At 38.1% G+C, this 12,720-nt stretch overlaps 1 protein-coding gene across 8 annotated transcripts in view; it reads right to left on the bottom strand.

Annotated features, from left to right (window-relative positions):
• Positions 1-12,720, bottom strand: part of Stard9 (StAR related lipid transfer domain containing 9) — a 162,614-nt gene that overhangs the window by 14,689 nt on the left and 135,205 nt on the right. For 7 of the 8 annotated variants that reach the window (XM_076850637.2, XM_076850638.2, XM_076850640.2 and 4 more), the window contains 5 exons: positions 1,400-1,511; positions 1,103-1,212; positions 811-875; positions 407-609; positions 54-151 (listed from right to left, as the gene is read on the bottom strand). In XM_076850637.2, coding sequence (XP_076706752.2) covers positions 54-151; positions 407-609; positions 811-875; positions 1,103-1,212; positions 1,400-1,511 — 588 coding nt within the window. The remainder of the gene's footprint in view (positions 1-53; positions 152-406; positions 610-810; positions 876-1,102; positions 1,213-1,399; positions 1,512-12,720) is intronic. The other variant, XM_076850642.2, reaches the window with a different exon arrangement.

Below are 12,720 nucleotides of genomic sequence, written 5' to 3'. Positions count from 1 at the left end.
CCAGCTGCAATTTGCCCTCATCCCCACCAGAGAAACCAATTCCCATAGATTACCACCAGCAAGGCAGGCACCTCTTTGGCTTCCACGCAGACACAACAGAAATCCCGTGGTTGCTTCAGTGCACACACGGTGGTATCGCAAACCAAGTACACTGGAGGGGTGGAGGTAGAGTAGAGTCAGGAGGCCCATTGACAGATCTAGTCCCAAGTCTTCTTTAGCCTAGGAACCTCCCCTTCATCCTATGACTTGACATCCAATGAAATCTTGGATAAACAATCTGGAAGTAGGCTAAGTATCTGGTCTCTCAACAAGGCTGCCTCCAACCCTCTGCCTCTGTCCCCTGGCCAGAGATCATGGGACACACCAGAAACCAGGCCCCATGGGAGCCTCCCTCCCTTGGGCTCACCTAGGCTGATGCTCTTGTTCACCCGCTGATGTAGCCTTGCTGTCTGAATAGGCTTGTGATACAGGGGCCACAGGGTAGGGTCACTCACAGCTGCCCATACATGAGACAGTGGCTGGGACACCACACCTGCCCCTAGGAAGCCATGCCGAGTAGAAGAAAATTCCTTATAGTAAAGGTGCACCTCCTGCTCTTCACCCTGATAGCTAAGGGACACCAAGGAGTGGAAAGAGGAAGAATTAAGAGGTTTTTTTTGTTTGTTTTTTGTTTTTTTAAGAGGGTTCCTAAGATACAAAGGAGGAAATCAGGTTAAGAGACTCCAGGAAAGCAGGGTGGAGAAGGGGAAGGAGAAGTTAAGCCAAGCAGGACAACAGGGTTAGGATCAAGAACACTGCAAAGAAACTTACTTCCAGCCAGCTGTTGCCTGGCGGCTGAAGAGATTATGTAGATTATTGGAACAAGCAGCCATTACCTGGGGACAAAGCGGCCATAACCAAATTAGTAGGCACAGTATACCCAGCCTCTAGGTTTAACTTTCTGATCAGTGTTTAATAAATATACATTTTTCAAGATGGAAAACCACTGAAGAAGTCTACAAGCCTTGGTGGCCCTCATTTGCCCAGCTCTTTTCCTATTCTTCCCCACCCAGCAGAGGTCTGGCTAAAGCAGTGATGGGGAAGAGTGGGAGCAAATACTCACATCAGCCATGGAAGTATCTACCATGTGTTTGGCCAAATCCTGGTAAGAAGAGGAGAAGCTGGATGGGCTGGATGGAAAACAGCGGCAATTGCCCGAGGAGGCTCTATAGCCTACAATAAAGAGGTGGAGGTTCTGGGATAGCCCTGAATGTCAGGGCCTCATGACAGCAACAGCTCCCTATCAGGGGTAGGGACACTGGACTGACAGTTTCTGGCCAGTGACTCCCTATGTTACAGTAGGCATAAATAAGTCCCCAAACCAGGCAGATATCTATGCCCCACCCTCCCTGCCACTCACGGGGAGCTGAATTCTTCCAGACAGATCCAGCCAGATACAGGTTCCTCACTGCAGAATGGGCCTGCCCATCCCCTATCCAGGTGTCTCTGGAATCAGGCAAGTTTGAATCCCCCTGAAGAATAGAGGTCATGCCAAAATAAATCCTTTATGCTTAATGGATCAATGATATATTGGGGGTGGTAAAGTATAACATTATTATAAAAAATATAACTTAAAAAATTCATAGAGGTGGGTAAATGCCTTTCTAAACAGGGCAAAATTTTTGCACATAATAAATACATGGCAATGGGGCTGGGGATGTGGCTCAAGCAGTAGCGTGCTCGCCTGGCATGTGTGCAGCCCGGGTTCGATCCTCAGCACCACATACAAACAAAGATGTTGTGTCTGCCAAAAACTAAAAAAATAAATATTAAAAAAAAATTCTCTCTAAATAAATAAATAAATAAATAAATACATGGCGAGAGGATTGAACCAAGGACCTTGTACATGCTAAGTAAGCAATCTACCACTGAGCTACACCCCCAGTCCAATAAGTAATATCTTGAAAAACAAATTTACAACTGGAAAAACAACTGGCAGCTCAAATAACAAAAATGGATATTTTCTTAATATGCAGAAAGGCCACAAAAAATAAAAGGCCCAATAATCAAATAGAAAAATGAACACAGGGTACAATTAGTCACTATAAAAAATTGACAATGTCAGACACAAGAATAGAACTATGTAACTAAAATACTATAATATTACTAAAGACTAAGGAACCTTGATAAAACTGTTAAGCAAAGTATGGTAGGCACTGTAGGTATGTAAGTAGGAAGTGTTACATATTATCATTTGAGAATATTAGTTGATACACTATGGAGATATTTATCAGCTGGGAATGGTGACTCACACCTGTAATCCCAGCAACTAGGGAGGCTGAGGAAGCAAGATCTCAAATTTTAGGCCAGCAACTTAGTAAGACTCTGTCTCAAAAAAATAAAAGGGGATATTGTTCAGTAGTAGAACACTCTGGGTTCAATCCCAAACAACAACAACACAAGCACCCACTTTGTGCTTCAAAGGGACAGCGAAAAGACAACACACATGTGGGGAAAATTTTGTAAATTATACCTGATGAAGGACTTTAAGAATATATAAAGAACTCAAAGACAAAACTTCAATTTTAAAAAAATGAGCAAAAGATCTGAATGGACGTATCTCCAAAGAAGATCCACAAATGGCCATCAGGGAAATGCAACTAAAGCCATGTAGTACCACATCACATCCACTCTGGTGGCTACAACCAAAACCAGTCATCCCTTAGCTTGTGCAAGGAACTGGTTCCAGGACCTTCTGAGGATGTCCAAGTCACTTAAACACAAATATTTGCATATAACCCATGCAAACACTCCACTTTTTCCTAAATACTTTAAATAATCTCTATGTTATTATAACACCTAATGCCATGAAGTAGTATGTAAATAGTTGTTAGGGAATAATAAGAAGAAAAGCCTGTGTTCAGTGTAGATATAACCACTTTAGGCTGATACACATCAATAACAACATTTTAAAAACAAATGTTTTCAACCTGTGGTTGGTTAAATCTGTAGATGTGGAACCCCTGAATAGAGAGGACAGATAGTAACACCAACTATTAGCGAAAATGTAGAGAAACATATATATACTGCTTAAATACTGCTGACGGGAATGCATATAGTGCAGCCACTTTGAAAAATAGTCTGGCAGTTCTATGATCCAGTAATTCAAACCCAGAAGAAATGAAAAAAATGTTAATTTTAAAAAACCATTAAATTAATGCTATTGCTAAAACATATTTTGATTTACCATCAACAGAAATACAGCATCAAATCTTTCTTTTTAATATTTTCTTAGTTCTCAATGGACCTTTATTTTATTTATTTTTATATGGTGCTGAGAATCAAACCTAGTACCTCACACATGCTAGGCAAGTGCTCTACCATTGGCCACAACCCAGTCCCCAGCATTTAAAAAAAAAACAAAAAAAAACTTCTACAGGAATGTTCATGACGGCATTAATCATAAGTGACAAAATGACAGACACAACCTGATAGACAACCTTAATGTCCATCAATTGATGAACAGATAACAAAGTGTGGTCTGTTCATACAATGCAAGATTATTTGGCCAGAAAAACAAAATGAAATTTTGATATATGCTACAAATGAATGCATCCATATTATGGATTGAATTACTGTCTCCAGTAAAAGATATGTTGAAGCTCTAACCCAAGTATCTATGAATATAATCTTATTCAGTAGTCAAGATAATCCTGGATTAGAGTAGGCCCTAAATCCAATGATTGATGACATTATAAGAAAGTCATGTGAAGACACAGGAGACACACATACATGGAGAACAACATATAAAGACTGGGAGAGATTGTAGAGATGCAGCTACAAGTCTAAGAATGCCATGGATTGCTGGTGACCACCAGAAGCTCAGAGAAAAGCATGGAACAGATTCTCTCCAAGAGCTTTCTGAGGGAGCCTAGTGTTGCTAACCATGATTTCAAACTTGGAGCCTCCAGATTTATGACAGGGTAAATTTCTATTGTTCTAAGCTACCCTGTTTGCAGTAATTTGTTAGAGATTCTAGGAAACTAATAAATCCTGAAAATACTATGCTAAGAGAAAGAAGCCAGTGAAAAAAGACCAGTCATCATATGATCCCATTTATATTAAATGTCCAGAATAATCAAATCTTTCTGTAGAGACAGAAAATAAATTAGAGGTTGTCTAAGGCTGGGGAATGGTAGGTTTGGGGAGAAATGACGAGTGGCATGGGGTTTCTTTTGGCGGATAATGAAAAGGAAGATTGCAAGTTAGGGTTTTTTTTTTTTTTTTTTTTTTGGGAGGTTGTTTGTTTAATATCTTTTTTAGTTGTCAGTGGACCTTTATTTTATTTATTTGTATGTGGTGCTGAAAATCGAACCCTGTACCTCACATATACCAGGCAAGTGCTCCACTACTGAGTCACAATCCCAGTCCAGGATTGCAAGTTTGAGGGTAGCCTCAAATTAGTGAGACCCTAAGAACTTAGTGAGACCCTGTCTTCCTATATTTAAAAGAAGTAAATAGGCCATTTTTTCAATCTTTTTGTAGGCTTCTTTCCTGGATCCGGAGCACAGGTGTCTGTGCTATGCAGAATCTGGAAACAAACCACAGGGGGAACGCTGAGAACCCTGAGAGCAAGGAAATGGAACTATTAACATTTATGGATATAGCCATTGATTTTACTGAAGAGGAGTGGGAATGCTTTCAGCTTATATAGAGATGTGATGCTAGAGAACTATAGAAACTTGGCCTTCCTGGCCATGACTCCTAATCATACCCAAGAATATTCACCAGACAAGGGCCTAAAATACATATTTCATGAAGTGATAAGTGAAAAATATAGAAGTTGTGATCTTAACTATTTACCACAAAAGAAATTGTGGAAAACTACAAGTGAGAGTGAACACCAGAAATCATATGAAAAATCAAGCCTTGTTTACCACCCAGAGAATTTATACTGGAATGAAGCCCTACAAATATAAAGAATGTTGCAAAGCTTTTAGTAAAAAAAAAGGTCTTATTTACCACAGAGGAACCCACAATGGAGAGAAGCCCTACAAATGTAAAGAATGTGCCAAAGCTTTTGGTCAAAAATCACACCTTATTTGCCACAGCAGAATTCACACTGGAGAGAAGCCCTACAAATGTACAGAATGTGGCAAAGCTTTCGGTCGAAAATCATACCTTACTTGCCACATCAGAACTCACACTGGAGAGAAGCCTTACAAATGTAAAGAATGTGGCAAAGCTTTCAGTCTAAAATCACTCCTAATTTGCCACAGCAGAACTCACACTGGAGAGAAGCCCTACAAATATAAAGATTGTGGCAAAGCTTTTGGTAACAAATCAAACCTTATTTGCCACAGAAGAACTCACACTGGAGAGAAACCCTACAAATGTAAAGATTGTGGCAAAGCTTTTGGTTGAAAAATCACACCTTATTTGCCACAGCAGAACTCACACTGGAGAGAAGCCCTACAAATATAAAGATTGTGGCAAAGCTTTTGGTAACAAATCAAACCTTATTTGCCACAGAAGAACTCACACTGGAGAGAAACCCTACAAATGTAAAGATTGTGGCAAAGCTTTTGGTTGAAAAATCACACCTTATTTACCACAGCAGAACTCACACTGGAGAGAAGCCCTACAAATGTACAGAATGTGGCAAAACTTTTGGTTACAAATCAAACCTTATTTGCTATAGCAGAACTCACACTAGAGAGAAGCCTTACAAATGTAAAGATTGTGTCAAAGCTTTTGGTCGAAAATCAGACCTTATTTGGCACCGCAGAACTCACACTGGAGAGAAGCCCTACAAATGTAAAGAATGTGGCAAAGCATTTCTCAAAAATCAGGCTTTATTTGCCACAGAACTCACACTAGAGAGAAGCCTTACAAATGTAAAGAATATGGCAAAGTGTTCAGTCAAAAATCACACCTTATTTGCCACAACAGAACTCACACTGGAGAGAAGCCTCACAAATGCAAAGTATGTGACAAAGTTTTTACTCAAATATTACACCTTATTTGCCACAGCAGAATTTACACTGGAGAGAAGCCTTACAAATATAAGGAATGTGGCAAAGCTTTTAGCAATAAAACAGGCCTTATTCACACTGGAGAATAGCCCTACAATTGTGAATAATGTGGAAAAGCTTTTAATAAAAAATAGAACTTTATTCACCAAAAAAAAAAAGAAGCAAATATAAAAAGGGTTAGGGATATAGCTCAATGGTTGATCCCCAATATGAAAAAAAATTTTAATAAAAATACTAACAAATACTTAATTGAACTAGAAAATCTGATCCTAAATTTCACACAGAAAATAGACAAGGAAAAATATTCTGAAAAATCTCAGGAAAGGAAGGGCAAGGTAGGAGCTTGGGAGGACTGGTGCTATCAGAGAGTAGACTTATTCTAAGCCCTAGTACAGGGAAAAGGGACACTGTGCCCTGGTGAGGCTAAGATGAATACCTAATAATCACTACAGGGACAAGCAGATAGCCACCCAAAGGAATAAAGTTGGATACACACCTCACAACAAATGTGAAAATAATTATAAATGGAACAAAGATTTAAATATGAAAAATAAGACCCACAGCAGTTCTAGAAGAAATCAGGGGAGAAATTCTTAATTAGAAACATACTCCATTCCAAAGTTATAAAGAATTTCTATTGAGAACTTAAATACTATAAAATGAAAGTTGATAAATAAATAAATCTTTCTTAACACATTTTTTTTAAAGAGAGAGGAGAGAGAGAGAGAGAGAGAGAGAGAGAGAGAGAGAGAGAATTTTTTAATATTTATTTTTCAGTTATAGGCGGACACAACATCTTTGTTTGTACGTGGTGCTGAGAATCGAACCCGGGCCGCACGCATGCCAGGCGAGCGCGCTACCACTTGAGCCACATCCCCAGCCCCCAACACATTTTTTTTTTAAACCCAGGTGTGCTTATCCACTGAGCCATAACCTAAGCCCTTTTTATTTTTTGAGACAGAGTCTCACTAATTTGCTTAGGGCCTTGCTAAATTGTTGAGGCTGTCCTTGAACTTACAATCCTCCTGCGTCAGCCTCCTGAGTTGCTGGGATTACAGGTATGTGCCACTATAGCTGGCTGATAAATAAATATTTCTGAATGGTCCCAAGCAAAAAAAGCAAAGCTGATAAAGAGTGAAGCACTGGGAAAAAATATCTGTAACTCATATAAGGCAAAGGGTTAATTCTTGTTATTATATAAAGAACTCTTAAAAATTGGTAAGAAAAAAAACAAGGAGCAAAGGACATAAACAGAGGCTCAGAAAAAAGAAAAATATTTAAATAGATGTTTTTTTTTTAATAAAAGAGATCCTATATGAGAAAAATGAGACACTATTTTTTATGAGAAAACAAAACATTTGTAGAACACCAGGGCAAACATCAGTAATCCCAGCTATTCCAGAGGCTAAGACAGAAGGATTGCAAGTTGGAGGCCAGCATCAGCAATATAGAGAGATGCTGTCTCAAACATAAAATGTTTTTAAAAAAGAGGTCAGGGGATGTAGTTCAGTGGTAGAGCACTTGCCTAGTATACATGAGGCCCTGTGTTCAATGCCCAGTTATACAAGGAAAACAAAACCAATGAACCAAAAAAAAAAAAAAAAAAAAAAAAAGAATTGGAAAAATTGATGAGAGAATAGGGAGAAACAGACTCCTACCCTTTGCTAATAGGAATGTAAATTAGTGTATCTGTGAGGGTAACTTTATCAAGAGGTATCAAAATTTCATATGCATGTACTCTTTATTTTTAATGAAGACTGAGGGGTGTTTTTAATACTTTCATTTATTTATTTTTTAATATGGTACTCAGGATCAAACCCAGTACCTCACATGTGCTAGGCAAGTGCTCTAACACTGAGCCACAACCCCAGTTCTCAAATGCATGAACTCTTTGTACAAACCTACTTATGGAAATTTATCCCACAGGTTTATCTGCACATATATGAAATGATTCAGGCACAAAGTTATTCACTGCAGCATCATTAATAACAGCAAAATACTGAAAATAACCTAAGTTGGAAGAATAGTTAAATAAGTCACAGTACATTTCTACAATGGAGTGCGAAGAAGAAATGAAGAAAAAAATTAGTTCTCCACATACTCAAATAGAAAGCACTCCAAGGTACACTGGGTGGGTGGGGGGAGGTAAAGAACAGTATGTATATAAAGATCTCTAGGAGGATCCATCCAAAAAACTACACTGCTTTCCTCGGATGGAAAAGGACTAGGTTGAGTGAGAATAGGGATTCCCTATCTACCTCTACATATTGTTGGCATAACTACAGCCATCTTCGTTTCCCCACTCCCATTTTATGACTCAAGTTCTGTTCTTAAGAAATAACTGCTGTTTCTTCCTTGAGAAACAGAAACTTGCTTATTTTTGTCTTCAGAAATGAAAACTTACATTCACCAAAATCAGGTGACGCTTGCTATGCCAATCACAAGGGCTAACCCCGCCCCTAACCCACGGCCTTTACTTGGCCTATTAAAAGTAATTCTTGAGAGAGAAGTTGCTGTTCTCTCTGCCTGAGAGAGTCTGACAGGTTCCCTACAATAAATCTGCTTTTGCTTTTGTCCTTGGTTTGTCTATGTAGTCCTGTGCCAATTTCCTTTCACATATGTTTATCTTTTTGCTTTTTTACTATATGAATATATTATCTGTACAAAATATCAAACTTTAAGAAAAACAAGAGATAAACACTATGCAGCTGTTAAAAATGAATGACTCATTAGCCTCAAAAAATAAAATAAAATACTTGGGAATCAATTTAACAAAAGAGGTGAAAGACTTCTACAATGAAAACTACAGAACACTAAAGAAACAAATTGAAGAAAACCTTAGAAGATGAAAAGATCTCCCATGCTTTTGGATAGGCAAAATTAATATTTTTTTAAATATTTATTTTTTATTTTTATTTTTTTTAGGTGGACACAATATTTTTATTTCATTTTTATGTGGTGCTGAGAATCAAACCCAGTGCCTCACATGTACTAGGTGAGCGCACTACCACTTGAGCCACATCCCCAGCCCCCAGGCAAAATTAATATTGTCAAAATGGCCATACTACCCAAAGTGCTATACAGATTCAGTGCAATTCCAATTAAAATTCCAACATCATTCCTTATAGAAATAGAAAAAATAATCATGAAATTCATTTGGAAAAAATAAGAGACCCAGAATAGCCAAAGCAATCCTTAGCAAGAAAAGTGAAACAGGTGGCATCACAATACCAGACCTTAAACTATACTATAAAGCTATAGTAACAAAAACAGCATGGTATGAACACCAAAATAGATATATAGACCAATGGTGCAGAATAGAGGACACAGAGACAAACCCACATAAATACAGTTATCTCATACTAGATAAAGATGCCAAAAACAATCACTGGAAAAAAGATAGACTCTTCAACAAATGGTGCTGGGAAAACTGTCTTCAACAAATGGTGCTGGGAAAACTGGAAATTCATATGCAGCAAATAAAACCCTCTCTCTCACCTCACACAAAACTCAACTCAAAGTGGATCAAGGACCTAGGAATTAAACCAGAGACTCTGCTCCTAATAGAGGAAAAATTAGGCCCAAATCTTTATCACATTGGATTAGGCCCCGACTTCTTTAACAAGACTCCTAAAACTCAAGAAATAAAATAAAAAATCAATAAATGGGATGGATTCAAACTAAAAAGCTTCTTCTCAGCCAAAGAAACAATAAGGTGAACAGATAGTCTACATTTGGGCAGCAGATTTTTGCCACATGCACATCAGACAAAGCACTAATCTCTAGGATATATAAAGAACTCAGAAAGCTAAGCACCAAAAAAAAAAAAAAAAAAAAAAAAACAAATAACCCAATCAATAAATGGGCTAAAGAGCTGAACAGACAATTCTCAGAAGAAGAAATACAATCAATCAACAAATATATGAAAAAATGTTCAACATCTTTAGTAATTAGAGAAATGCAAATCAAAACTACTCTAAGATTTTATCTCAAGCCAGTCAGAGTGGCAGTAAGAATACAAGTAACAATAAATGTTGGTGAGGATGTGGGAGAAAAGACACATTCATACATTGCTGGTGGGACTGCAAATTGGTACAATCACTCTGGAAAGCAGTATGGAGATTCCTCAGAAAACTTGGAATGGAATCACCATTTGACTCAGCTATCCCACTCCTCAATCTATACCCAAAGGACTTAAAAATCAGCATACTATAATAACGCAGCCACATCAATGTTTATAGTAGTTCAATTCACGATAGTTAAACTGGAAGCAACCCAGATGCCCTTCAATAGATGAATGAATAAAGAAACTGTGGTGTATATACACAATGGAATATTATTCAGCATTAAAAGAGAATAAAATCATGGCATTTGCAGGTAAATAGATGGAGTTGGAGAATATCATGCTAAGCAAAGTAAGCCAATCCCAAAAAACCAAATGCCGAATGTGTTCTCTATATAAGTGGATGCTAATCCATAATGGGGGAGGGGAGGTATGGGGGAAAATGGAGGAACTGTGATTGGACAAAGGGAAGGGAGTAGAGGAGAAGCATGGGGGCAGGAAAGATGGAGGAATGAGATGGACATCATTACCCTAGGTACATGTATGACTGCACATGTGGCGTGACACTACATTGTGTACAACCAGAGAAATGAAAAGTTGTGCTGCACAAGAGAAACAATAAGAGAGGTAAATAGGGAGCCTACATCATGGGAACAAATTTTTACTCCTCACACTTCAGATAGAGCCCTAATATCCAGAGTATACAAATAACTCAAAAAATTAAACAGTAAGATAACAAATAACCCAATCAACAAATGGGCCAAGGACCTGAACAGACACTTCTCAGAGGAGGACATACAATCAATCAACAAGTACATGAAAAAATGCTTACCATCTCTAGCAGTCAGAGAAATGCAAATCAAAACCACCCTAAGATACCATCTCACTCCAGTAAGATTGGCAGCCATTCTGAAGTCAAACAACAACAAGTGCTGGCGAGGATGTGAGGAAAAGGGTACTCTTGTACATTGCTGGTGGGACTGCAAATTGGTGCAGCCAATTTGGAAAGCAGTATGGAGATTCCTGGGAAAGCTGGGAGTGGAACCACCATTTGACCCAGCTATTGCCCTTCTCGGACTATTCCCTGAAGACCTTAAAAGAGCATACTACAGGGATACTGCCACATCGATGTTCATAGCAGCACAATTCACAATAGCTAGACTGTGGAACCAACCCAGATTCCCTTCAATAGATGAATGGATAAAAAAAAATGTGGCATTTATACACCATGGAGTATTACGCAGCACTAAAAAATGACAAAATCATGGAATTTGCAGGGAAATGGATGGCACTAGAGCAGATTATGCTTAGTGAAGCTAGCCAATCCCTAAAAAACAAATACCAAATGTCTTCTTTGATATAATGAGAGCAACTAAGAACAGAGCAGGGAGGAAGAGCAGGAAGAAAAGATTAACATTAACCAGAGACATGAGGTGGGAGGGAAAGGGATAGAAAAAGGAAATTGCATGGAAATGGAGGGAGACCCTCATTGTTATACAAAATTACATAGAAGAGGTTGTGAGGGGAATGGGAAAATAAACAAGGATAGAAATGAATTACAGTAGATGGGGTAGAGGGAGAAGATGGGAGGGGAGGGGAGGGGGGATAGTAGAGGATAGGAAAGGTAGCAGAATAAAACAGTTACTAATAGGGCATTATGTAAAAATGTGGATGTGTAACCGATGTGATTCTGCAATCTGTATTTGGGGTAAAAATGGGAGTTCATAACCCACTTGAATCTAATGTATGAAATATGATATGTCAAGAGCTTTGTAATGTTTTGAACAACCAATAAAAAAAAGTTGTGCTGCAATTATGTACAGTGAATCAAAATGCATTCTGCTGTCATATATACCTAATTAAAATAAATAAATAAATTTCAAAAAATGAATGACTCAGGCTAGGTACAGTGGTACACACCTATAATCCCAGCAACTCAGGATGCCAAGGCAGGAGGATCCCAAGTTTTGAAACCTAGCAAAACTCTAAATAAATAAATAAGTAAGTAAAAAATGAAAAGGACTAAAGATATGGCTCAGTGGTAGAATGCCCCTGTGGTCAATCCCCAGTACCACCAAAAAAAGAAAAAGAAAAGTCAGCAACAAATTTACTGATATGCAGTGATATATAAAATATATTTTTAAGGGAAAAAGCAAAGAAACAAAGTGGGTACAGCATGCCTCCATTATGTGCTTTACCAAAAGATAGTCATGTTCACATAGCTGCATATATCTTTGGAAATAAAAACTGAACTGGGATAAGATGACTGCTTTTGGGAAGGCAAATAGAGACTGAAAGAGGCACTTAAAACCTTGTCCTTTGCTGTTGTTTGAATATTAATATCTTTACCATGTGAAGTTTTATTTATAAAGTGAATTTCAAACGTTTATCCTCAGGCAGATTTTACTCTTGAGCTCTAGATCTAGATCTATATTTCCAACTGCCCACTTGATTCTAATTCCTGCACCTGGATTTCTCACATCTTCTACTCAATAAGGGAGAAATCAAATTCATGATCTTCCCCACAAAACTTGGTCTTCCTCCAGTGTTCCTTGTCATCATTGATACCACCATTCCTTCAGTTGCTCAACTCAAGTTGTAAGGCATTTTTGACTCCTGTCTCTTACTTCCTCTGACACTCAA

This window comes from Callospermophilus lateralis, chromosome 3 (genome assembly GCF_048772815.1).
Source record: "Callospermophilus lateralis isolate mCalLat2 chromosome 3, mCalLat2.hap1, whole genome shotgun sequence".
NCBI classification, from domain to species: Eukaryota; Metazoa; Chordata; class Mammalia; order Rodentia; family Sciuridae; genus Callospermophilus; species Callospermophilus lateralis.
This window is presented reverse-complemented; position numbering and strand designations above follow the sequence as displayed.